The sequence below is a fragment of the Pogona vitticeps genome, chromosome 6, assembly GCF_051106095.1.
Source record: "Pogona vitticeps strain Pit_001003342236 chromosome 6, PviZW2.1, whole genome shotgun sequence".
Lineage (NCBI taxonomy): Eukaryota > Metazoa > Chordata > Lepidosauria > Squamata > Agamidae > Pogona > Pogona vitticeps.
The window spans coordinates 108803906-108830662 of record NC_135788.1 but is presented as its reverse complement, the minus strand read 5'-3'; the positions used below and the strand labels follow the sequence as shown (position 1 = coordinate 108830662).

Sequence of the window (26757 nt, the reverse complement as noted above, 5' to 3'; positions counted from 1 at the left end):
TAAACTTAGCCATACTGACCTTGCATTTTCCCTCCCAGAAACTGCTTGTTGACATTCTGTGGGTAACAAGTTTCTCCCTGAGCAGTTAAGGGCTTGTAAGAATCCTGTAATATATCCAGCAGTAACTACAGGATAGATAGAAAAGGATCCTGCACACAGGATGTCAGGTAGAAGAGTCTGATGCCTGAACTTCTTCACACGGTTCCTACAGAACTTTATAGACCTCTAGGGAAAAATCAGAAACATGTGTTCATCACAGCTAGCATTTATCCCAAAACAGGGTTAATTCCAGAATGAAATCAGACAGTCATTTCCAATCATATCAAAATTTCTCTGGGTATTAAAGTATAAGTCTTTTCATGGTTGCAATAATTCCAAGCAACATCAACTTGTCTAATTATACAAGCTTTACTTCTACATGGCTTCTACGTTCCATAAGCACAAAGATACAGTGGTACCTCGACTTACAAACTTAGTTGGTTTCGTAACTCCGGTCATAACTCGAAATGGTTGTAAGTCAAAGCACCATTTCCCATTGAAATGCATTGAAATACAATTACAGTGGTGCCTCGCTTAACGAGCGCACCGTTTAACGAAGAATCCGTATAGCGATCCCTTTTTGGGGATCGCTATACAGATCTGCCCCATTCACCGCACTCGCTTTGCGACAATTGGGGCGTCCGGCGGCCATTTTGGAGCCGCCGAACAGCTGATCGACGGCTCCAAAATGGCCGCGGATGGCCCGAAATGCCCCCCGCAGCGTTTTCGCGACCTCCGTAAGCAAGAGGAGGGCGCGAAAACACTGATAGGGGCCATTTCGGGTCATCCGGCGGCCATTTTGGAGCCGCCGATCAGCTGATCGGCGGCTCCAAAATGGCCGCCGGACGCGAAAACATTGCTGGAGGGGTAAGTTTGCACGCTTATTGGAACGCATTAAACTAAGTTTAAGGCGTTCCAATAGGCTTTCCTTACCCGCACAGCGATGTTTTCGTATAGCGAAGGTTAATCCGGAACAGATTAACCTCGCTATATGGGGCACCACTGTAATCTGTTCTAGCTGAAGAAGAAAAATCACACACACCCCCCCCAAAAAATCACTGCAAGACTATCAGAAACGCAATTACTCCATTCTGGCTGAAGGGGGTGGGAGAAAAGCAAGCAAAGTGTGCAAAACCTATCGGAAATGCAAAAAAAGCAAAGCAAAAAGCAAGCAAAGCGTGCGAGACCCATTGGAAATGCAAAAAAAAGCAAAGCAGAAAGCAAGCAAAGTGTGCAAGACTCATCGAAAATGCAAAAAAAGCAAAGCAAAAAGCAAGCAACCCCTGCAAGACCCATCGGAAATGGGGGAAAAAACCCAAAAAGCAAACAAACTCCCCAAAACCCAGAGGAAAGGGGGAAAAATACTAAAAACAAACCACCCAAGACCCATCACAGCACAGAAACATGACCCCCCCCAGCCCAAAACTACACTGTAAAACCCACCCAGAGCAGTTTTTAAAAAGTAGAAAGCAGCACCTTACCAGGTGGTCTGAAGCCTCCTCCAGTCGCACTCTCTCTAACCGTTGGGGCAAAAGAGCTACAATGAAGCAGCCTCTTCACCTACCAACGGATAGCAATTTGAATTTCCCACCTTTTTCCCCTGCCTCTTTCTGTTCGTAACTGGACGCTCCAGCCGCAAGTCAAAGCAAAATTTTGCAGCCAGAGCTCATCGTAACTTGAAATAGTCAAAAGTCGGGATGTTTGTAAGTCGAGGCACCACTGTACTTCAAAAAGCAACAAGTCAAAATGTATTGAAAACATTCTTACAGCTGCGGAAAAATAGTAGGTGCAAATGCTTCAAAATATACAGTGGTGCCTCGCTTAACGAGCGCACCGCATAACGATAAAATCGCATAGCGATCCGTTTTTTCGGATCGCTAATGCGATCGCTTAACGTTTTTTGAATAGGGCTCAATTCGCTTTGCGAAGACCGGTAAGCGTTTCGCTTACCGATCTTCGCAAAACGAAGCCCGACGATCAGCTGTTCGGCGGCCAAAATGGCCGCCGGAAGCCCGAAAATGGCCGCGCGCAGCGTTTTCGCGCCCTCATTAAGCGAGGCGAGGGCGCAAAAATGGCTGCCGGCCATTACGAAGCTTCGTTGAACGGTGAGTATTTGGCCCATTTGGAACGCATTAAACGATGTTTAATGTGTTCCAATGGGTTTTTTTGATCCGTTCAATGATGCTTCAGCATAGCGAAGGTTAATCCGGAACGGATTAACCTCGCTATGCGAGGCACCACTGTATATGAAAACTAACCTTAAATTTCAATCAGTTAGTTAAATCAGAGTTCAATCCAAAATGCATGGGTATAAAAAGTATAATAAAGTACCAAAAATAATGTTTTAATTACATTCTGAAAAAGCAGGAACTTAGAGCCTAGGTAAGGTAACGGTTCCCCTTAACATTTAGTCCAGTCATGTCCCACTGTAGGGAGTGGTGCTCCTCCCCTTTTCCAAACCATAGAGCCAGCGTTTGTTCTTAGACAGTTTCCGTGATCACATGGCCAGCGTGACTAGACACGGAATGCTGTTACCTTCCCACCATGGTGGTACCTATTTATCTACTCACATTTTTACATGCTTTTGAACTGCTAGGTTGGCAGGAGCTGGGACAAGCGACGGGAGCTCACTCTGTCACATGGATTCAATCTTACGACTGCTGGTCTTCCGACATTGCAACACAGAGGCTTCTGAGGTTTAACCCGCAGCGCCACTGTGTCCCTTAGAGCCTAAAAGGGCACAATAAAAGAGCCTAAAGGGGACAATAAGAAAGCATGGAATACAACAACTAAAGTATTATAGTTGTTAAAATTTAAAAAAAATCTATGAAAGTAAAATATGAAATATATTACTTAGCCTTTTAGCATATCTAGACATATGTGAAAATTATTCTCAGTCCTGACCCAGCTAAGCCAGTTGAATCTATGGAGGAAAATCCATGTTCTCACCTGCTGCTGTTGTTGTTGCTACTGCTTCATGATCTCTGATATCAATGTTGTTGGTATCTGGTGTGTGTGGCATGGCACTGTATGATGCTTTGAGTTCTGTTGATGAGTTGATGTGGGTGTCTCCTACCTCCATATATTTATATTTCTCACAGATGTTTACCTTTCCTTCAAACTCTAAGCATTCTCTTTTGCTAAACTTGTAACCATAGGGTCATAGAATCATAGAATTGTCGTAGGGTTGGAAGGGACCTTGGAGGTCTTCTAGTCCAACCCCCTGCCCAAGGAAGGAGACCTTATACTATCCTGGACCTCGTACTATCCTGGACAAATGACCGTCCAATCTCCTGAATTACTAAGGAAAAAATTATAACAGAGTCTTTATTGCACTCACTACTTCCGATCTTATAGTTTCTTCAAGTTACAACCTTGCAAACAGCCACCAAGAGAATAAGCATTATTGTTGTGACTAACAATTACAGAGGCTACAGATTTCAGTGGGTTGAAAAGAAAACGGTTAATAAAACAAAGTGGCACAAGTCACAGAACCTGAAACACCTTGGGCCTGTCATATCAACACATTGCAACATTCTACTTCTCAATGATTTCAATAGACTTTCAAGGCTCTCCCTTTGTTTATGCTATCATTTGTAAACATGTTTAGTTCTCAGGAATATTGTATAATGACCTTGCTTTCAGACTTTATGGAAGCTAGCTGATTGTTTTGCAGCAACGTTTTATAAACTGCTTTTCAAACCTTACTTTGTATGTTTTCAAGACTGCTTCTTTTTCCACACACCCCCAATTAGTTTAACACTATCCATTAAAATGTTCAAATCTTAAGGGGACAAGCACCATCCAAATTTTAACCATGCATACATGGACACCTATGATGTCATCATGTGTAGTGTAGTGTAGTGAAGGGATCAAATAAAAAGAGGAAGGAGCTGGACATGAAGTTATACCATCAACTTTGTCCTTTTCTCTATGTAGGAGACACCAACCAATGAGTTGAGTTCACAGGGAGCCCCAGATGGAGATGCTCCTTCACCTTGCTTAACATCGGAACCAGGGCTTGATGCCTTCCCACCAGCTGATGGCTTCAGTGAGTATTGGAGCAAGGAGATCAGAGTATGTAGTAAGCCTTAGAAGTAATACTACTAGCCTTCCCTCCAGTTTTGGAATGGGTGAGTGGCTCCATTCAGTTATGTTGCAAGAGAGGAAATAGCTTGTCTGTTGCAAGAGATCTCCTTCCTACTATCTGCAGGTATGAAATGTTGGATGTGTTTTTTAGGTCTCAGCAGAACTCTGGCTTGTGAAGTAAAATTATAGTAATGTGTTCTACAAATTAAAAACACTTTAATACCATTCTTTACAATAACTTGTTTTTCACCCCTCTTCCCAAACAATGTGAAATGGCCCAAGCCTCATCTGAAGGGTCTGCTGAGGCAGGAATATGAAGTAGGAGGGTCCTGAAGCAGACATGAGTTCAAAGTCAGAAAAAGATTAGGGTCCAAAACTCCAGTCTTGGAGTCTCTCCATTAATCAGGATGTGCTCAGATTGAGGAACTTTGTAAAGGTAGGGTTTTATACTACTTGGTGTAAGGGGACGGGCCCTTAGAGATCAGCTGACTGGATATTCAGACAAAGCGATACGACACTCCTTGACACTTGGTCTATTGAATGTGTGGACAATGAAGGTGCATGAATAATAATAATAATAATAATCTTAGAACTGCAGAGCTGAAAGGGGCCCTATGGGTCATCAAATCCATCCCCTGTCAAGGAGACATAGTGGGGAATTGAGCTCCCAACCTCTGGCTCCGCAGCCAGATACCTAAATCCCTGAGCTACCCAGCAGTTCTATTAATGAATAAATATTAGAGAGGAAGTCTTATTGGAAGCTTACTGGTGAGAATCCCAATTTAATTTCTCTGCTGGCTGTGTTACCACCCAATTTTGGTCCCCATTCTCCGGCAGGGATAACAGATAAAGACAGTGCATCGATCAGTCTATATGTAAGCCAATTTATTAAACATATAGCTGGACCCCGTCCCTAAAAGGCGGACTGGGAGCCCTCATCATACATTGGTAAAGCATTTTATAAGTTTCTTACACAGGACAATAAAGCACAACATCCCCCTATTGGTCTCCTGAACCCTATGGGTGCCTGTTGGGTCATCCTATTGGCCATGGTAGATGTGAGAAAAATATCCAAATTGTATCCCAGGGTTAGTGGCTGCCAAGTTTGTGAATTTGTGTGAACCATTGTGCAGCTTATCTTTAAATATGTTAATGACGGATTATGAGCCATCTAAGTTACGGTATGGTACAGTCTTCAGTCTTTGCCTGAAGCGCTGTGAAAAGGAGTTATTCTGAGTTGGCCTTGAATGGGTGGGGGAGGTCTCACAAAGCTGTGTGATAATGTAGGAATGTTTCTGTTACCAAGCGGTAAGGGTCAGGAGCACCAAGAGAGACCCATGAGATGAAATGAGGATACAAAATACATTGACTAGAAAATGCATATAAGGTACAGATACAAAAATGCATATAGAATATCATAGTAAGGAAATAGTAAGAACTCATATGTAAAGCCAGTACTTCATATATGTTGTATCAGAACCTCATCCTTGCCCCCTATCAGCTGGAGAAATGAAACTGCCAGTATTTGTCCTAAAAAGTAAATTTCTCAAACTCTAATCTTCATATTTTTTTGTGATATGTAGGCTTGGAATGTTTTTCCTGCTTGGAGGCTCACAGTCTAAATTTGTCACACTCAGTAAGACAGATGGTGGCACAGATTTTTCTGTTGTTATTAAAAATGGATCCAGGGCAGGTTTGTGCCATAATAATGAAGTGGGAAGACAGAAAGTAAAACTGATTTTAATGTCTTTCTATTTTAGGGAATCTCTGTCCTATCATTTGGATTTCCCAAATTAGTAAATTGGTTAAAATAATGATATGAAAACAAATGCATTATATCCATTAAATAATTAAACAAGTAGCAAGTGAGAGGAGTATAGAACAGCAGAGTTAAAATTACCATGTAAAAATACATTGCCATAGAGCATGAAAATAGGCTGAAGGTACAACATTGTTAACTGATGTTTCTATGTGACAATTGAACAGAAAGCACCAAAAATTGTAGAAAACTGGTGCTACTCCTATTCAGAAATTAACTTAAGCAACTCTCCTAATGAAACTAGAATAGAAGAGGAGCAATATACTGGTAGAGGCCAACCTGGTCAATACTGAATGAATAGAGTAGGAAAAATCCATGTGCTCATCGATTATTGTGGTTCTGATTTTTTTTTCCCCACTGCATTTTTCTCTTGGTACCAATTAGGGATGGGATTTTTGGACTAAGCATCCCACAGTTCTAAATTCTGGGAGTTCAGTCTGACAGACAGATTCCTTACAGGCACCTCAATGTGGTTCAACAGGGAGAAAGGCCTAGACCGAAAGGTTTGAGGCCTAGTTCTGCCCAAACTTCCTGTTCCTGCGCATTGTTAGCTGGGAGTTTTCTTTCTGAACAGGAAACTAGGCTGAGCTAGGCCTCAAAGATTTCCAGTTTTTAGGTCATTCTCCCTGGTGAGCCATATATAGGTGTCTGTGAGTTAGAACTCCCACAGTGGAGAATTATTTAAAATTCAATCAATCAATAAAAATAAAAACAATCCCCATCCCTGGTGCCCATATATGTCTGCATATTATTTTTAAAAAAAAGCTCAGAAGACTCTGGAAACAGCCTCTCAGCTTGACCTTTATTTGCTCATTCGTTTCTCCCTTGTAATATTGGCTATGAAAAGGTTGGGTTTAGCCCAACCTGGATGTCACTATTATTAGACCAATACTTTAACCTAGGGATGGGCAACTGCAGAGGTTCAGTTAGCTGTACTAGCCTTATCTCTCAGCTGCCCCCTCCCCCCCGGACGAAACACTCCCATTTCTTCAAACTTCAAAGTGACCCAAAGTTTAATTTGGCTCTTATTTGACATGCTGGGGGTGGGGAAAACATCCATTAAATGTAGAATTGCATGAACCGGAAATAGAGATGTTAAATTTCTGAAAATGTCCATTTTTTTTTTCCTGGGAAAAAAGGTTTTCCCCTGTTTTTTTTCCAGGGGAAAAAAATGAAAATTTTACATCTCTAGAAAAAAAAATTAAATACATAAAGTCTCAGAAGTCTTTCATTAATGTCTTCATGTTCTATAGTTTTAATACCATGTCATAGATTTATTATTTATCATTGTAACATAACATATTTCCACACTCTATTTTTTTAAATTACAATTTTACTGGAAAAAAAACACTAAAAAACGGATTTGGCAAAACACAGGGGGAAAACCTGTTTTTCCCCAATTTTTCTTTCTTTTTTTTTCCAGGCCTTTCCATCCCTATCCTTGAATATCCCAGAGAAATGATTCAAGGAGAGAGATCTGAATTTGTCCCAGAAATAAGACCATTTGGATTGACCTGGAACCCCACTAAATGCCCAGTACAGGCTGTACACTTCCCCCAATCTTGCTTTAACTGTTATTCAATGTTGACTCTGTACTAGTCCTCCTTTCTACTGTTTCAATCATTTCTTCTTCACTCAGGTGGCAGTTTTGAGTGGGATGATGATTTCCCCTTGATGGCCCAGAACCCGTCTTACGTCTCCATGGTGTCTGATCCCAATGCAACCAAGCCCCACCCAGCCCTGTCTTCACCAGGACCCATGGCACCTACCTTGCTGCCGGCAGCCAAGAGAGCTGAGTCTGGTCTTGTGGATGCCTTGAGGTTTTCACGCTTTACTGTCTCCCCTGCCTTGGAACCCCACCTTTCTCCATCTTGCGATACTGAACTTGGACCCACGGCCAGTAAGTGGATATAGATGTGTTGGTTTTTATCCAGGAGTAGTATTCTCCCATCCCTGTCTAAACTAGTGCCATCCAGGTGTGTTGAGATAAAGCTGTTTCATCACTAGTGGACTTGTGGTGTAACACAAACTGAAGGTTTCTAGAGATGGCTTTTATTTAACATTCTATGCAGCATTTGTTGGTGCCCATTAGAGATGATATTTTCAGATCTTCTGGACGACACAGGTAATAATTCTCCATTCTGAGAGTTCTACCTCCCTTTCAGACAACACAAATACCTGGGGAAAAGGTGTAGGTTGGAAGACTTTGAAACTTAGCTGGGTCTAGCATCGCCCAAGCTTCCTGCTCAGAAAGAAAGCTCCCTCTAGCATCAGGACAGAAACAGGAAGCTTGGCTGGAACAAATCCCTGCTAAGCCTCAAAGCCTTCCAATCTAGGCCTCTTTCCCAGTTGGTTTAGATTCAGGTGTTTCTGACAGTGGCATAGCACGGGTTGCCAGCACCCGGGGCAAGGCAAGTATTGCACCCCCTGCAGGTTGCCTTGGGAAGCAGCAGGGGAGGGGATGATGGAGCCCTTTCCCCGCACCGCCCTTTCAACATAGCCAGCTCACCCACGTTGTTTGTGTCAGGGGAGGGAGGCCTGGCTGTTCTGGGCTGCCCTTCGCCCTCCCACCTTCTCCAAGGAGGCGGGTCTGCTCAGCTGTCTCCAAACCCTGCCGCCATCACCTGCCCAGAGGAAGAAATTGAGCAACTTAGGCAGCCGCAGCCAGAAGAAAGGAGGCAAGGGGAGGCAAGGTTGCCGTACCTTCTTGCTCACTGTGCACTCCACCTTGCTTGATGGCTGCGTGACAGGGCTGAAATTTTGTGCCCCGAAGAATTTTGCACCCAGGGCTACTGCCCCTGTGCCCTCGCCCCCACTACGCCATGGGTTTGTAGGTAGAATTCCCAGAATGGAGAATGATGGTATGTATAGTCCAGAAAATTAAAAAAACACACATCCCTAGTTCCCATTTTATCGGGTAGAGCAGAAGGTGCAATACAGGTGGGCGAAGCCAGAGTAACAGGCATTTGGTGGAAGCAGGAAAAGGTGACCATGATGTAAGATATACTTTTGCATTTGAACTGCAGGGTTTTTAAAAAAGAAAAATGTAAATTGCATTATGGGGGAAGAGTATTATAATTGTTGCAATTAATAATAGGTTTGGAGAGAATATTAATTTAACTTTTTTCATATGCTGAAGTTCACGGGAAAAAAACCCTTCTAAGCTGGTATTTGCATTGAATGAAATCCCCTCCTCTGGGAACAATGGGAGGTTCCCCTACCATCACACACACCTCCAGCTGATAGTGGCTTCAAATAAGGCTCCTGGGCCACAGCAGGAGAGGAAAGAGCTAAGTTTCTTCTGCCAACGTACACCTGTTATGATCCTGATTATTAAACCTTTCAATATAATCTTAAAACATCATTTGTTGTTATGTGCTGTCAAGTCGTTGCCAACTTGTGGCAACCTTATGAATGAGCAATCTCTAAAATGGCCTGTTCTCAGCAAACCTGCTCAGCTCTTGTAGACTCAAGCCTGTGGCTTCATTTAGGGAGTCAGTCCATTTTGTATTTGGTCTTCCTCTTTTCCTGCTGCTTTCCACCTTTACCAATTTTAAACACCATACAAAATAAAATAGTCGTAGAGCAAATCACTCAGTTAAACTAACAGTCTTTTCTTCCCTCCCTTCTAGACCCAATTGAGAACTAAGACTAAGGAGAAATCAGACAACCCAGCTGCCTCTTGTCTCCACGTTCAGAGACGATGCCTAGTCATCCAGTTGACTTGCTGATTCCGAGCCACCATTTGCCAATTCCTATGGCAGATGGATAGACAGATGCGTGTGCGTGCGTGCGTTTGCGTGCATGATGTGGGGCCATTGTTGCTAACGGGAACCTAACCTAAATGGACTTTTGCCATCTCTCTCAATGTGCCCCTATTTGGGGTGGGTGAGGCAAAACTTTTGTATGAACAATCATGGGACATCAGATGATGATGGAGACATCTCCTCGGTCTGTAAGGCCCCACCCACCCAACACTGGCTTTTGAATGTATAACTCCTATCCTTTCTTGGCCCTCTGTTCCACTCTCTGATACGTCCGTTATAAGGACCCTCTGTGCCAAATGGAGTGAGTGAGAACCGGGTCTCCAGGACATTGCCTCTGGCTTTACATGAGTCCTCTGCATCCCCCTGAATCTCATCAGCTATACGTAATTCTGGAATATGGAACATGGCTGCCAGTCTGTTCCTCCTTTGTGCCAAAAGTGAATGGGCCTAGTGGCAGGAGTACATAGAAAAGACCATTGATTTAAGCCTTCGATGGAGCAACACTAACAAGATGGAATAATCAAATCCGAATCCCTACTTTGGAACTACCAAGGGATGACTGGACTCAGTAAAACAGGTAGTGAGATTTGGTTGGATGGGGGATGGGGACCTTTTTCCTGTCCCCCAAGAGGCTGAGTCATCCCTCTCATTTTTCAAAAGTGATATGCCTCTGTCTGCATCTGTCGATTGATACCTGAAGTGCTAGGGAAATATGCTGAATCGGTTACATCACCCATCTGTAAGTGTAAAAGACACTGTGGCTAGTTGGGAACAGCACCTTCGATATTATCCTGATTGGTTGGTGCATCATATTTGGAAGTTTGTCCATGGTTCATATGTAGCATTGATGGAGGTGACTGGCCTTTCTTGGGACTGTCAGGACCTTCCCAATTCCCAACTGGTTTATGCTCAGAATTTTCAGAAAGTTACTGAGTCCTAGGAAAGTACTGTTAAAGTGGTAGAGATTGGTGTAGCCATCGATCAGTTGTACTGAAAACAGCACATGAAGAGAAGTGGTTTGATTAATAAATGCAGGGGGCTTCAGAAATTGAGGGAACCTGGTAGGGTTATTTATGACTTGAGGTGAAGAATCTTGTCCACTCCTGCACTCTGTTTGTCATACACTATACCCACATTTTGGATAAAAGAAATGTTGATACAGGATTAATCTTGAGGAGGGGCAAATAAATGCATGGTCTTGCCATCCAGCAGGGGGTGGGGTGGGAATTAGAACTGGTGATCACCCAAGCTCTTCCAGCAGTAATTTCTGTAGAAAATGTACAGCAAACAGTATATTGTTGAATTTGCCAAGACTGCAGTAATGATAGTCAGCTTTAATTACAAGGTTGGAACCCTTGGATTTAAAGATATATTAGAAGATCCTTCTACTGTATTTTACAGGGCAAAGGTACTGAACACTCCTTTCCCTCATTCTATAAGAAGAATATTTGTGCCTAACATAGATGAAACAAAGACAACAGATATTTCAGATGGCAGCTCCTGCTTGTAGCCTGAGCGTATGTGTCCGTGTCTTTGGTTTATGACTTAGTTATATCATTTTTTTAAATGAGACTTGGTATTTTCTGGCATTTAGACCTAAGGAGCCATAAATTGGCCTTTCTTCCACTTGTTCACTTCTGATGTCCCAGACAGATGGCTAAGCCATCAAACACTTTTAGTAAACTCAGGAGCTGGTAATTTAGCAGGAGAATCGATCTGCTTATGAGCAAGAGCTGAGAGGTGGGGAAGCCAGTAGTCATAATTGGATGCCATCTAATTTGTCTGGTCAGGTGGGACTCTACTGGACTTTTGGGTTACCTGAACTATAATCAACTAATACTTGCAGGACCACCCTGTGTGAACAGCCATGCCCCATTCTACCTTCAACATATTGGAGCTAGTCTGTTTTTGAAAGCTTGAGGAGAGGCAGGCCTGAAGAAGACTTAAATGGGAGAGCACTAGGTATGCCAGGGATCACCAGATAGGAAAGATTTCAGCCTGAAAGCCTAGAGAGTCACTGCCAGTCAGACAGTAGCTATATGGAACAATAGTCTGATTCATTATAAGGCAGTTACTTGTGTGTACTGCTTATGAAAAGTTGTTGTAATGGGAAGCAAAATAAGGCCTTTCGGTTTGGCCACCAGAGCCTCTGATTCAAGACTCCCGTTATCTTACACCAGCTTATATTTCCCTAAAGCTACTAAGGCTAGCTGTCATCACGGCCTCCAATATGCTGATATATTTTGCTAAGTGACACCCTACTGATGCTCATCTGCCTGGGAGCAAAAACTCCACAACACCCACCATTTGAACCCTCAGAGGTTGCCTCAGTGACCTCTGGCCTGGCATGATGAGACTTGGCAAACCTCATAGTTTCTGACCCTGAGGTGAAAGGTAGAGCTGTGTTGATCCTTGATTTCCAGTTGTTGCACTTCATACAGCATCTGGCCACACTTTCTCCAGGAGACCTGATATCCACTGTGAAAATCCTTGGCTTCTGGGGTGGTGCTCCCTATCTGAGGCATCCCTTTGTGCCTAAAATGGCCTTTCTGGTAGCATCATTTTCATAACCTCAGCTGGCTTTTGGATTTCCCAGGTAGAACAGATCCTACATAGCTGTCCAAAGAGTGTATGCCGGCATAAGGGTGCAAGGGCTGTGGGGGTGGGCGTGCTTGCCGTACCCACAATGTCCCCATCTACGCTGCTGCCACCCCCACCCTCCTCATATTGTGCTGGAAGCTTCGAAGGAGGAATCGCTTGTACTTTTTGCCACAGAATTTTCAAATCCTCCTCATGACTGGATTTTTCAGGCACATAGCTGAACATGCTTGGAAAACCCTTTAAATCCTCATTGTTCAATATGTGGACTTCAAAGGTGGAGCTGGGATGTCTAACGCCAATTGAGTGGATGGTGTGGGACCTGAGGTGTGTACTTTCCACACTTCATACACCAGGGCTGGCCACTGGGCAGAGTGCGGGGACTGCTTGAGGTGGCAAATGCAGGGGGAAGAATCTCCTGGCCATTTCCTTCTCTTGGAGGACAGACATGTGCTTGCCATTCAGGCTGTCTCGTAACCCTCAGCCTGCCTACTTACCTCAGGTGTGGTACAAAAGCCTATCCCGTCACCAGTGCTGAAGTAAATGCATGTGCTGTTCCAGTTTACTTGTGTAAATAGAGAGGATGGGGGTGAATGAATAGGAATCATCTTGTTCTTTGCCTCAAGCAGCAGTTATATCTGGGGACGGTCCTTTTAGAAGGTAGAAGGAGCTGAAGCTGAAAAACAGCATACTTTTATGGTGGATATCAGTTATCTCAAAACAAAGTGTCCACTTTGGTACTGTGTCAGGACTTCTATCTTTTTCCTCAGTGGGGCAGGGGCAGGCATGAGTGCTTGCCTGGAATCCAAGATGCTAAAATGGCTGACCTGAATCGGTGACAGGGGTTCCAACATTTGCCACAAGCCACTACTTGGTAAATTTGGGGGAAAGCAAGAGGAATGAGGGTCAAACTATAAAAACATGTTGTTAGAAGTAGGAATTCCTTGAGTTGTGGAGTGTCACCGCACAAGCTTTCTGTACCTCTTGTCACTTGCAAATTAACTCACTTTGTTCCGTGATTAGTCATCAGGTGGTAGACAGAGGATACATTTGCAAGTATGATTGCTCGGGGGTAAAACTACCAAGATCTTGTCTTTTGAACATTTAATACACTTTTATTTTCTAATGACATGCTATCTGTATAGTTGCACCCTAAGAGTGCTTCCAGACTACGTCAGACCTCTAATCAAAAGCGCTGGGCAGCTACTCCGTTTGTTCTTAAATAGAATGGTGGGAAAACATAGGAGGGTGGCATATGGGGGCTGACTTCCTTTGCTAAATTTGTGATCTGAAAAAATGAAAGAGGTATTTTTCTACAAAAATCCCGAACAGGTGGATTGGGGAGAATGAAGTTAAAAAAAACATACCCAACTTCTCTTCTACACAGACGATTCCATAGGGGGTAAATGGACAGAAGAGTGAAAGGATACAGACAGTGAATATTTCCAGAATTGAATGACTTAATTAGGTGGGAAGGATGCACAGGAGGGAGTGGGGAGATGGATAGATGTCTTGTGGGGAATGAATGGTCAGAAATGTTAGTATGGGCTGGATGTAGGGGTGGTGATACGTTAAAGGAAGGGTTGTGGGAGGCATACGTACTTAGGGATGGGGAGAGTATTTAAAATATCAGAACTTTAAAATGTCAAAACTGCAATGATAATAAATTGTGCATATTTGCATACCTTTAATTAATTTGTCTAATTTGTCACTGGTAAAGGTTTGAGTTTCTCTGGCTTCTGAAAATGGGTGTGCAAGGCAGAATGACAATTAGCATACGGAATAAATTTTTCAGATTTCAAAGGTTCAGTGGGAAATAGAAACATTGGTGTAAAGAGACTGAGCAAACATGAAGATCTCAAAGCCAATTTTCATTATGCTGAAATTGGAAGTGGCCAGAATTCAAATTAATGCTTTTAAGAAAACGACACCTAAACAAGACAGAGCCTGTACACCAGGATTTAGAGCTGAATCACTTTTCCTAAATCAGTTTCCCGTGTTTTAAGGAATATGTTCTTTTCAGGTGTGGGGACCCTGGCAATTGCAAATGCAGGTGAATCCTATGGCCCATCCCTTGTGTAAAGTGGCAGATTGTAGCCTGTGAAGCAGGTAGAACATCTGCTGTCCTGACACATGAAAGTCCCCCCAGTTCGTGCCCTCTTTGCTGAACCACATTTAAAGCCATTCTCATTAATCCACACAATCTAAAATGTCTTCTTTCTAAAAATGAAAGCAAGCATTTTGTGTGTGCCATGAAGATGTTGGTTTAGACAACAGGGGACATAGCATAACCAATCAAAAAATTGTCCAACTACCCAATATTTTATTCCTTAATATAGTTTCTTCTCTCCCATAATGATTTCCCACCATTTCTTCATCTTTTGTTGTCTTAAAGATGAAGAAATGGTGGGAAATCATTATGGGAACTTTTACAAATGTTAACTTTGACGTCTATAACTCCTCCATAAATGAGGCATGGGGTGCAGTTAAATATAAATTAAAGCTTCTGCCCTTTTATATGCTACAATATAGCCACTCCTCACCTTCTCTACTTTCTAATTTCTAAACCCACCTGAGTTGAGGAATGGGAAGTTGTGTGTACAGATATCAAAAGTGTTGTTTTCCATGGGAAAATTCCATGTACCATCTTGACTTGGCATAAGAAATTGTAGACATTTCATCTCCATATAATGAAAACACATTGAGAGGCTTAGGTTTATATTAAACTTTATTAATATTAGAATTAGGAAATATCAACAAGGAGATATATACATAGCTAATAGGACTCCCCCCCACATCTTATAGACACCTGCACAGCTCATATTATACATCCCTATGCAATGGTGCTTTTTTACACATACACATATGAACAGCTGGATACCCCCAAATGGAACCTCATAATCCTTAAACACAATATGTTCAGAGCCAGTCGGATATGTACAAATGCACAATGTTTTCTAAGGAAAAAAAAAGAACATGTACCAGTTAAGAATGCTGCACAAAATGCATGTACAGTGGACCCTCGACTTACAGACGACTCCACTTACAGACTTTTTGAGTTACAGACGTCTCTGGCCGCAAAATTTAGGTTCAACTTGCAGCCGGAGAATCGACCTACAGACCGGGGGGGAAAAATGGAACAAAAACCGCCGGTTACAGATTAATCGGTTTTCAATGCATTGTAGGTCAATGGAGACTCAAACAACAGCCTTTTCAACCTGCAGCCACCCTTCCAATACGGATTAATTCTGTAAGTCAAGGGTCCACTGTAGTAGCTTGGTAAACTGTCTATGGATTACTATCCCAAACAAGAAGTCAGGAGAATGTTACTATTCTAGTGGTCCCTTCATTTTCTGATCTGATCCAAGGGTGATCACCATTTAAGAGAACTCTGCAGCCCTGAAGCATTTACATGCACACTGTGTTAAGTTGCTATTTGGTAACTGGTTTTTGTCTGCTTTCACCCACTTGTGCCTACACAAATGTTTGGACAGAAGAAAAGCGGGGGGCTGTAAGCACAACCTGAAAAGGAACTTCATCAGTCTTTACAATGCTCTTTCGCGCGTTCTGGTTTTGTTTTGCTGTGTTAGAATTAGCTGTGCACCTGCAAACCAAATGCCACCACCTCCATGTCTTCAAATCAGAACATCCCTAACACCAGAACTTTCCCAACATCCCAACTTGAAACTGCACTTTGAAAACTGATCTTTCATCTATGAAATCTGGCAAACTGAATTACCACTTCTGTCTTTTCAAGTAAAAATATGCCAAATGCAAAATCATTTCAGCATGGTTTCAACTGTAGTATGGATGGACAAGAAACACATGCATACACAAAATATGTGATGGGTTGTGGGGGGGGGAGTAATTTTCTCCTAGCAGAGGGCACAAAATGCAAAGATAACGTTTACTGGCAAGAACCATGTTAGCACAGCTCTATGTGCTAAATACACGGTGTAAAGTTGTGTCACACAGAGTTTCAGCTTACATCTTCAAGTATGCCCCTAAGGCTGCACTCCTATATCTACTCAGTAAGACTTGCTTCTGAGTAGATATGCATAGGATTGTGCTATAAGTATGATAAAATTAAATACTTGTTAATAAGGCACACAGTCCCATCTTTTAAGATAAATTACATAGGGCAATCACACTCTAGTGTCTAGTGGGGCTGTCTGTGTCACTCTTGTGTCATCAAAGATTATGTAAGAAATGAAGGTGGAAGAGCAACAATATCTGCATGCTATGCTTTTAAGGCCATAAGTGGGAACTGGAGTAATGCAATTCCTCTCTCAAATATCTGAGCACTGCTCATACCTGGAGCACACACATCTACAGAGAAAAATAAACAAAGGGCTTTGGATGCTTATGATAATCATTTTACCTTCAGAGAGCAAAATAGTTTGGTCAGCTCTGAATAAAAACCCTGTGTGGAAACATCTTCACAAAGCTGCCATGATGGCCTTATTAACTTGCACAGACAAGTCCCAGAGCTTGGAAAAGCTACCTTTTTTGGACTACAATTCTCATAATTCCCCCAGGCAATAGGTTATGAAGCCTGCATCTCTCAAAGAAGCTGCTTCTCCTTTGCACTCCATTCACCTCATGAACATGCAGATGAATCCAAGCTGAAGCCAGTTCATTGATTCTGATTGCATAAATCAATTCTCTGATTCTATGAAATCGGGCTTATCAAGCCACAATGGGGTCTTGCAGGGCGCATTATCTAAAAGTAGTCAGTTTTGTGCTTTGGATCAAAATGCCCGCATTTTGATTTCCAAGACAAAAATACTGTTGCGGTACTTTTTGTTACACATTTGAAGCACTAAAATTTAGCAAAGCAATTATCTTCAAGTCCGTTAACTGCCTTGCTTTAACTTAATAACCCCCCGCCCCGAAAGACTCAGGAGTCCTGCCCCCTGGTTCATCTGTCTACAACCTACTATGCTACTTGAAGACCATGGCTAAATTTCTTCCATACCACCATGTATCCTAGTGTAAAGTTATGGTTAAATACATGACACTACACATCAACAGACATTGCAAAGTGAAACTGGGAGGAAAATTTGTGGCCTGTGTTTTGTGAAAGTATGTACATGAAACTGATGTTGTTTTTCTATGAAAATCTATAATGTTTCTATTCAAAGAAGACTGAAAGCTCACTATCTGTGTGGACTAATTCAGCAGTGTTCATGGACTATCCAGCAGTCCATGGACAATGGGTTAAGAACCATTATACATCCAGAGATGTCCCATTGGAATTCACAGCTACAGTCCAGTGGCTACTGTACATGGATGCCATTACTCAGTGAAACTAATGGCATGCCTATCTGTAATAGCCATTTCTGCTCAAATACCGTTTTCATGCAACCTGCAATCATCTGCTTCTCAGTGGAGGCTATTCACATATTCAGTCCCTAGTCATCAAGGGCTGCTCCATAATGCTTGTCACTTAAAAGCTGCAAGATGAGGGCTTCAGTTTACAGTATTAACAGACCAACAGCTACTTAATATCACAGTAAAATGTTCATATCTGTTCAAATGTTGCTTACTTGAACCAATTTGTAGCCGTTTGCCAAATGAAGTGAATTAGATCTGCAAATCGTTGGGCAAGCGAGCAATGAACTACCAAAGTGATGAACACTGCATGTGTGAAACAGCCTCAGTTTCACCTTTTCTAGAATTCTCAAATCATCGCTACAATGATCTCCATTCTTTCCCAAACCATTCTTGCTTTCCTGGTCTTCAATCTCATCATCTCCACTGTCCTACATTCTGAGACAGTTCAGATAAAACTGGGTGACTTGCTGTTATCAGCCCTTAATTTGTGGCCCATACATGATTATTATTCTATCACATGATGAAATGTTACACAGTTCCAGGGTTATCATGTGATTGTTGCAGTCATCAAACAAGCCTGCTGAACCCAAACTAGGAATCCTGTTGAAATCAGAGGCATTTAAAATGCAGGGAATCTAATTAGATTTAAACATTTCTCATTTATACTCTGTTCTTGTTGGGAATACATACTGCTGAAAAGATGTGATGTTTTTCAGACATAGTAAGTCAGTACAACTTTAGCACTAAGGCACCTGAATTATATCAATATACCTAGAACCAATTATGTGCCTTCAGAACAGATATTTTGCAATGTGAAAAGCACCAGAATGGCTTCTGTCCATCTTTGTTTTCTCTTCCTTCTGCCCATCCTCCAGTCCTACATCCTCCATCCTTCTTCTGCCTCTGCTCATCCAACTTACACTTCTGTTTCCGTCACCGGCATCCTAGATCCCTCTTCTACCCTGCTCCCTGCACCCCATCCTTCTACCTTTAGTCTTCATCTCTTGCAGGGACTGTTACCAGAAAACAAAACCACACGGCTTCTCTATTGCATGCTATGTCATCACAGGGTCCAATCCTGGGGAGCTGCAAGAGACCTCTCCCTGGCCATGAAAGAAGATGGGGACAGGCCTGCCTTAGCTTGGCCAGCACTGCCAACTCACAGCTGGAAACACTTGGTTAGGTGGGAAAGGCCACACAATGGGGGCTAGAGATTGACATTGGGGCAGTGGTGTATCTTCACCAATCGCTGCACCTCTCACTGGATGAGTGGGGCTGAGCGGTCATTGGTCACTGTGCGTTTCAGCTTGATGTGAGCAAACGGGTTGGTCCTGTACAGGAGAAAAGGAAAGGGTCAGCATGGCAGGAAGGAAGGAAGTCCAGATTCTATGGATGATTTCTGAAGTGAGAAGGAAAACGAAGAGCAGCTTCAGCAGGAACAGAAGCAGGAATTATTTTCAAGCCTGCAGACAGATGTTAGAGCTTAGAAAAGTTCCTTTTTTAACAACTCAACTCCCAGAATCCCCTCCCCAGCCAATGTGGCTACTGTTCATCGTGCGTGGGGCATTTTGGGAGGTGTAGTCCAAGAAGGTAACATTTCCAATCTCTGATTAGGGTAAAACATATTACTGAATGAACTGGCAACGAAGAATGTATCACATTGGACTACGCATAGCACTTTGAGATGCCCCATCTACAGTTCTATTTGTTTGATTCTGTACCCTGTCTTTCAATTGGCAAGAATGCCCAGAGCAACTTACAAATTAAAGCCTACATAAACACAGCAAAAGCATTCACAGAACAAGATTACAAAACAAACACAGAAGAAAAAAAGGGGCAGGAAAACACCAACAAAACTGACAACGCCAAAACTCACAACAGCAAAATTTATCTTTTCTGAGAAGGTAATTCCACAGCTAGAGTGCCATCTTAGAGAAAACCTGGTAGCCTCTGGGAGTTGTGCTGGTAATTGTGCTTGGAACGGGAATGGAAGCCAGGGGAGTTTATGTTGCTATTTAGTCATTAAGTCATGTCCCACTCTTCGTGACCCCATGGACCAGAGCACGCCAGGCCCTCCTGTCTTCCACTGCCTCCCAGAGTTGGGTCAAAAGGAGAGTTTATAGTATGTGTTAAACTACTTAATCCAGTCTGCTTATGTGCACTAAATTTTCTACTAACAGAATCTTCTGAACTAGCTTCAAAGGACAGCCCAGTACAGAGTGTATTGTAATGATTTCGCTCTGATATTCTTCTAACAAGTACTAGTGGACACTAATAAAAATCACCCTGAGTTTATAAAATCAATACAGTCATGCCCCACTAGATGATTACCTTGCAAAATGATACATCTGCATGATGAGTTTTTGCGATCGCTATAGTGCTTCGCAAAACAGTGTTTCCTATGGGTGATTTTCGCTATACTGTATGATGTTTCGGACTGTGCTTTGCAAGACTTTTTTTTCGGGACCGATGCTTTGCAAGGCGACGATTTTAACAGCTGATCGGTGCTTCACAAAATGGGTGTTTTCAGGACCGATGCTTCGCAAGACAGCGATTTTAACAACTGATCGTCGCTTCGCAAAATGGCTTCCCTATGGGCGATTTTTGCAAAACAACAATGATTTGTCCCCATTGGAATGCATTAAATGGATTTCAATGTATTCCAATGGGGAATTGCATTTCACAAGATGATGTTTTCACAAGACAGCGATTTCAATGGAACGGATTAACATTGTCTTGTGGGGCACCACTGTACATCTGGGGCAAAATATTGCAGCCTGGTCTTTTGTTTGAAGGGCAGTTTTAAAGGGAACAAGGATTTGTGTGACTTTTCCCCTGCAGTCTGTAGTGAGGCACTCCACTGTATCCACCCACTTCTCAGGAAGTGTGTATCAGACTAACGCAATAATGTTGGAAATCACCTGGAGGGAGAGAGCCAGCCCTTGGACTTTGTTGAATGTCTTATGCACACATAAGGAAGAGCACATTAGAGAAGGGGATGCAGTTGCCCATCTTCAGTGTGATTCTACCTCCGCTTTAAATGTGCTCAGAGTGGGCAAGTGTGTTATAAATCACTCTGAACACACTTGCCCACTCTGAGCACATTTAAAGCGGAGGTAGAATCACACTGAAGATGGGCAACTGCATCCCTTTCTCTAATGTGGCATCTTCAACCTACAATTTTTTGTTAAAACAGAGAGGGATGTAGCAGTTGTTTGATAGTAAGAGTGTGGTCAAAAAGATTCATATGTGGGTGGATCACCCAGAAGTTATGCAGGTTTGGAAATGAGTCTTGGATTTAATAAATGAAATGATGGGACAATGGATTACATTCTGTAGTGCTCTTTTAGTATGATTTTCTTTGCTTATTGGAGACAATTGTATGTTTCATAAATCAGTGGTTGCAGTATTGTCAGTGAATGCACACCAGGAAGTGGCAAAAAAATGGGAAGACTTTGGAAAAATTAGACATTTCAAATTGGCTTTCTAGAACTTAAACAGTTTTCTAAGAGAAGCTCAGCCAGCTACTTAAGAGCGCAATATGGTATCAAGACTGATTTCTCAAAACCTTTTCTCATTTACTACATATATTAAAAATACTGCATTATTTTGGGGATCACCAATACAACAATCAAAGTTCTGGAAGAACATTGTTCATTGATTATTTCTAAAATGAGACAACAGGACTGGAATTTGCAATGTTTTAAAATAAATGATTATAAAGGAACTAATTACAAACAGGCAGGATGTGTGGACTCAGCTTACCTTTCTGTCCCATCTCTGTATTTCTCTTTCCTTATGTTTATATTCCTTTCCTAATTAGTCCCAAAATAAAATGAAATAATAACAATAATAAAGAATAGGTGATGCAGATGGTTTTAGGGGAAGAAAAAGATGATTATAGAAGCCATAAGGAGTCTCTTACCTTGAAGGAGAGCTGGTTGGACTCCCAAACTCATTTGCTAGCTAGAAAGAACAGCAAGATGGAAGTACATTTATATTTTAAAGAATCCTTTCTTTTCTCTGTCTGTCTACAAATAAATTTATTGTATTTATTAAATGCCTATAATTTATGAAACTTCTCCAGATATTCCTAAAATAGAAATTGAAAATAGAACTCAAATACAAATAAAGATCAAAATCACAACACAACAAAATACAAATATTAACGTAAATACAATAACTAATCAAACATGACAAAAGCAGAATATAAAGCCAACTTGATAAAACACAGTTAAAAATGAGGGGCTGAAAGCAATCAAGAAATAAGACAGCTGGTAAAACTACCATCATGTAGGGTTTAAATAGCAACAATCCAGGTCTCAAGACCAGAGAAAATCCTCCATTTGTTGAACTTTTATAGAAAAGCTGTGCTAAAGGGAAACCATTTTTGCCCAAAAATGTTGCTCAGTGGGATTTTGACCACTAGATGGCAGCAGAGAAACACCAAGACACACGTGGTATTTCCTCTAGTTGGCACTCTTCATTTCTCCTTCCTGTTTCTTTCTCTCTGTTACACCCCACCCCACCCCACTCCGAAGCTCACCTGTGACAGATCAGGGTTTAGCATGCTGTAAGGGCGTTGGCGGGATGCACTGGCTCGAAATGAAAGCCCATAGTGTGGGCCATCCCCACCATCAGGGCCAGCTGTTGGAGACCCAGCACGGTCCAAATTTCCTGTACTGCTGCTGTTCATCTTGCTAAGTGGGAAGCCACTAGTAAAAAAACAAAAAGGAGAAAATTCAAAGCAATTTGTGCCTGGTTGCAGGAGATTTGATCCTCCACTTCATGTTTTCCTTTGAGGGAATCCTGATGTCTCAACACCCAGTCCTCCACCCCATAGTATCCCCCTCATCCACCACTTGTTTTGGGGGGGGGAAGAGTTTACCTTTTTTCTATCGAACAGCACTCTTCTCCCCAAATTTACAGAAATATACAGTGGTGCCTCACTTAACGAGCGCTTCGTTTAACAACGAATCCGCATAGCGACGATTTTTTTGTGATCGTTTTTGCGATCGCATTGCAATGTTTTAAATGGTAAAACATCGCTTTGCGATGATCGGTAAGCTGTTTCACTTACTGATTTTCGCATAGCGATGTTTTTAGAACAGTTGATCAGCGGTTCGAAAATGGCCACCGGGTTTAAAAAATGGCCGGCCGCTGTGTTTTCGTGCCCATTCCTCACTTACCGGGCAGCGAAAATGACGACTATATGGAGGATTTTCGCATAACGGTGAGTTTTTTGCCCATAGGAACACATTAAATGGGTTTTAATGTATTCCTATGGGCTTTTTTTCTGCATAACGATGAATCCGTATAGCGACGATTTTTCTGGAATGGATTATCGTCACTATGCGGGGCACCACTGTAATAGATATATCTGTCCCATCCCATCTCTTCGTCCAGTGATGAGAAGAGCAAACTCTGGAAAGTTATTTTTCAAAAGTCATTAATTTCATTAACTCAATTCTTAATTCTTACTGAATTATTTGGAAAGAAGCTCATTGTTTTTATTAATCAGAATACTTCAAAAGTAACTCATGCTATTTATTACACTGTTACCTTTTTGCTACATTCCGTAATTTTTCTTTTAGAAATGCATTGATAAAAGAATACAGTAAACTTGAAAAAATTATTACCAAAAGGCCTCTAAAATTCCCCTTGAAAGTAAATTTTGAAAGGAACTTGAAAATATTATTCAATTCACAAAGAAAGCCACTTTGATACAATTCAATGCATTAGTTTTAAATGTATTTGTTAACCCTTCAATCAAGTACTTACAGAAAACTGGATTGCTTGTGACAGGTAACTTCAAAGCTCTGAGTAAATGTAACAGAATAACAACCCTTTTGGCAGCAAAACAATAGTGATGGGATTTGCCCATCGAAACATGTCTGTTCTTAGCCACAGAGTCTCCTTCATTGTATGCACTGGGATCATAGTAACTTCATGACTGGTATGAGCTGTGGCCCAGCCTCATAGCCTTCCGAGGAATTCAGAGCTGGGAAACTCACAGATTTTTGGAACTTAAATCTAATAAGCATACTTTTTCAAGCTCTATTGGTGATGCTGTCACTTTGGCAGATACAAAGATAGTAGTTTTGGCTCTATGGTCTCATTCCACGCAGTTGCAATAAAGGTGGGTCTTGTGACATCACTACAGTGGTGCCTCGCTTAATGACGATAATCCGTTCTAGGAAAATCACCGTTAAGCGAAAACATCGTAAATCGAAATTAAAAATCCCATTGAAACGCATTGAAAACCGTTCAATGCATTCCAATGGAGTAAAAACTCAGTCCAGCGAAGATCCTCCATACGGCGACCATTTTCGCTGCCTGTATAGCGAGAAATCCGTCCCTAAGCACAGCAGGGAGCCATTTTAAGTACCCGGTGGCCATTTTGAAAACCCGACAATCAGCTGTTTTTGATCGTCGTAAAGCGAAAATCGGTTCCTGAAGCAGGGAACCAATCATCGCTAAGCGAAATTCCCCCATTTAGACCATCATTTTGCATTCTCAATTGTGATCGCAAAAAGACTGTCGTAAAGCAGATTTGTCGTAATGCGGGGCAATTGTAAAGCAGGGCACGACTGTATTTCCTTGCTGGTGTGCCCCTAGAATGGGGAGGACTATACAAATATGGTTAAAGAAGAGGTGGGTGGCAAGACCCTGCCCATATTATTTCTAAAATTATCCCCAACCAACTTCCTACCTCTACTGTTCTTCAGAGATGGGGATTCAAGGCTGGGAATCACTGATGTAGAGAGTGACAGAAAGTGGCTGCTGAATTCAGCATTCGTGTTGGGGCAGCATCCTCTATAAGGCTATGGCAGGGACTAGTTTAAGAGGCCCAAGGAAAGCTGTTTGGTGTATATTTCTTCCCATGACACCCTGCTTGGCACTCCTTAGTATCAGCTGCCCTACTCTGCTGAATCGATGCAGTGCTCATTATTCCTTTATTAAGAATTTAAGCAGTTGCTGTACACAGAGCCAGACTATAGATTTATTTCAGCCAATTTCCAGAATTTTGGGAAGGAGTTTTCTAGAAATACCCAAATATGCTGGAGATGGTATGTGGGTTGTTGGTCCCTGAACATTAGTGAGTGGGATTTTCCCTAAGTGTTCACTCCACAGCCCATGGGAAAGGAAAAAAATGGTATTAAAAAGGTAGAGAGAGACCCTGTTGCCGTAATATACTTACTGGGAAAAAATTTAAACAACCGAAGCTCCTGCAAAGAAAGTCCAAGAGAGACTCCCTTTCACTCTGAATGTCCTCTTGCCACTGCCTATCTTCACCCAGTGTCCAAATGCAAGCCACCAGACTCAGAGTCTCCATCTTACCTGCCGAGTGTTTTATTGTCAGCTCCTTCGGCTGGGGGGAATGGTCGTGTGTAGGAGAAAGGAAACCAGCCTTTTCTGCAAGGAGGAAGCAAAGAGGAGAGACATGGGTGGGAAACAACACTTTTAAAACAGGAAGAGAAAAGCCACAGCAACCACTTCCTATTCTCTTCAAGGTCACACTGAGGTTTAAGAAAAGCTTGTTAAAGACCAGTAGTCTAATGCTTCTTGTGTAAGAAACGTTGGCTCGTGGCTTTGAATCCCTTAGATTCAGTATGTGAGCATACAAAATATCATGCACCAAGGCTGTTGATTGATCTCTAGTCCAGAATTGCTTCCTGTGGTTCTCCAAGACCACAGACAAATGGATTTGCTGTCACATCTTCTTACCGGAAATCCTTTAACTAGAGATATGTGTGATTAAACTTCTGGCCTCCTGGATGCAAAAGCAGATTCTCCACTACTGGACTATAGCTCTATAGATCACTGTCCTTAGGGGAAGAGATCACAACAGGGTTCCTGCATCAGATCCACACCATAGCTGCATTGAAGTAAGGGCAGCTGTGTGGTCCAAACAAAATTAAATCCAAATGCAAAAATAGGTGATACCTTTATAGACTGCTACAAATCATCGCACAATAAACTGAGCTTTCGTGAATTAAACACCACTTCATCAGGACTGTACCAGTGTAAAGAACATAGTTCAAAACTTAGCTGGATGCACACAGGCAAGGATACATCCCTTCATCTTTCAACAAAACTCCAAAAATGTATATTAGATTATGTTGATGATAATCACCACCACCATCATCATAGAAACGCAGGAAGGGACCCTATGGATCATTGAGTCCAGCCCCTGTCAAGGAGGCACAGCGAGGAATTGAACTCCCAAGCTCTGGTATGCCTAAACCACTGAGCTATTCAGCTTATTATAATAATAAATAATATACATGAATAAATACTGTATTTGCTGGCATATAAGACTACTTTTTTGCCCTGAAAAACATGCCTCCAAGTGGGGGGGGATTTTCGTCTTATATGCCGGGTGCACTTCAGTTGGGATAGACATAGCTGCCCATAGTGGCCTTCCGATGCTCGCCCGGTGCCCATAGTAGCCTCCTGATGCGCGGTATCCAGCGCAGCTGTGGCGAGCATCAGCAGCGAGACAGGGGTGCCAGCCTCGTCTTATATGCTGGCAAATACGGTAACTCCCTCTCCCAAATTACCTTTTTGGACTACAAATCCCGGAAACCTGAAAAGAGTGTGTCCACTTCTAACCCCACCTCCCAGCTAATTTTGCCAAGAGCGGTCTTCAGGAAACGGAAAGCTAGGTGAGGGTAGCCTAAAGCCAAATGAACAGGGAAAGTCTTGCTTACAGTTTGGTTGTCTCATTTTCCCCATAATGCCAGCCATCCCGTGCTTCGGTCACCAGTAAAAGGATGATGTCTCCCTCTTGGAAGTTGAGCAGGGTGGTGTTCTCCCCTGCTGCATGTGAGAATATTGCCTGCACTCTCCGCCGCTCAGAACGTGGAGGCAGAACCGAGAGGGGACTGATCCGAGGCAGGGTCTTGTTTTCTACTGTGGGGGAAGAAATGGGAGAGGAGAGGGCAGTCACTGTAAATGAAAGAAAACATGGGAATCCTTCTAATAGCAGTCATTCTGCTCTTTGAGCATGATTAAGTTTTTTTTTAATGAAAAATCATACTACGGGAAACAGACAATACTCTACAGCACCAAATAACGTGATTCCCAATTATTGAATGACAAATT

General features: G+C 42.3%; 2 protein-coding genes across 6 annotated transcripts in view; one reads left to right on the top strand and one right to left on the bottom strand.

Moving 5' to 3' along the window:
• LMTK3 (lemur tyrosine kinase 3) overlaps positions 1 to 14003 on the top strand; it is a 50583-nt gene extending 36580 nt beyond the window's left edge. For both annotated transcript variants that reach the window (XM_072976748.2, XM_078377042.1), the window contains exons 13-15: positions 3979 to 4090; positions 7587 to 7847; positions 9580 to 14003. In XM_072976748.2, the coding sequence (XP_072832849.2) occupies positions 3979 to 4090; positions 7587 to 7847; positions 9580 to 9596 (390 nt within the window). In that variant the 3' untranslated portion in view covers positions 9597 to 14003. The remainder of the gene's footprint in view (positions 1 to 3978; positions 4091 to 7586; positions 7848 to 9579) is intronic.
• Positions 14004 to 15022: 1019 nt separating this feature from the next.
• LOC110078518 (BAR/IMD domain-containing adapter protein 2) overlaps positions 15023 to 26757 on the bottom strand; it is a 30390-nt gene continuing 18655 nt past the window's right edge. For 3 of the 4 annotated variants that reach the window (XM_072976745.2, XM_072976746.2, XM_020792802.3), the window contains exons 10-14: positions 26364 to 26565; positions 24991 to 25065; positions 22196 to 22364; positions 21575 to 21615; positions 15023 to 18980 (exon numbers count right to left, since the gene is read on the bottom strand). In XM_072976745.2, the coding sequence (XP_072832846.2) occupies positions 18908 to 18980; positions 21575 to 21615; positions 22196 to 22364; positions 24991 to 25065; positions 26364 to 26565 (560 nt within the window). In that variant the 3' untranslated portion in view covers positions 15023 to 18907. Of the gene's footprint in view, positions 18981 to 21414; positions 21465 to 21574; positions 21616 to 22195; positions 22365 to 24990; positions 25066 to 26363; positions 26566 to 26757 lie in introns of all 4 variants that reach the window. The other variant, XM_020792803.3, reaches the window with a different exon arrangement.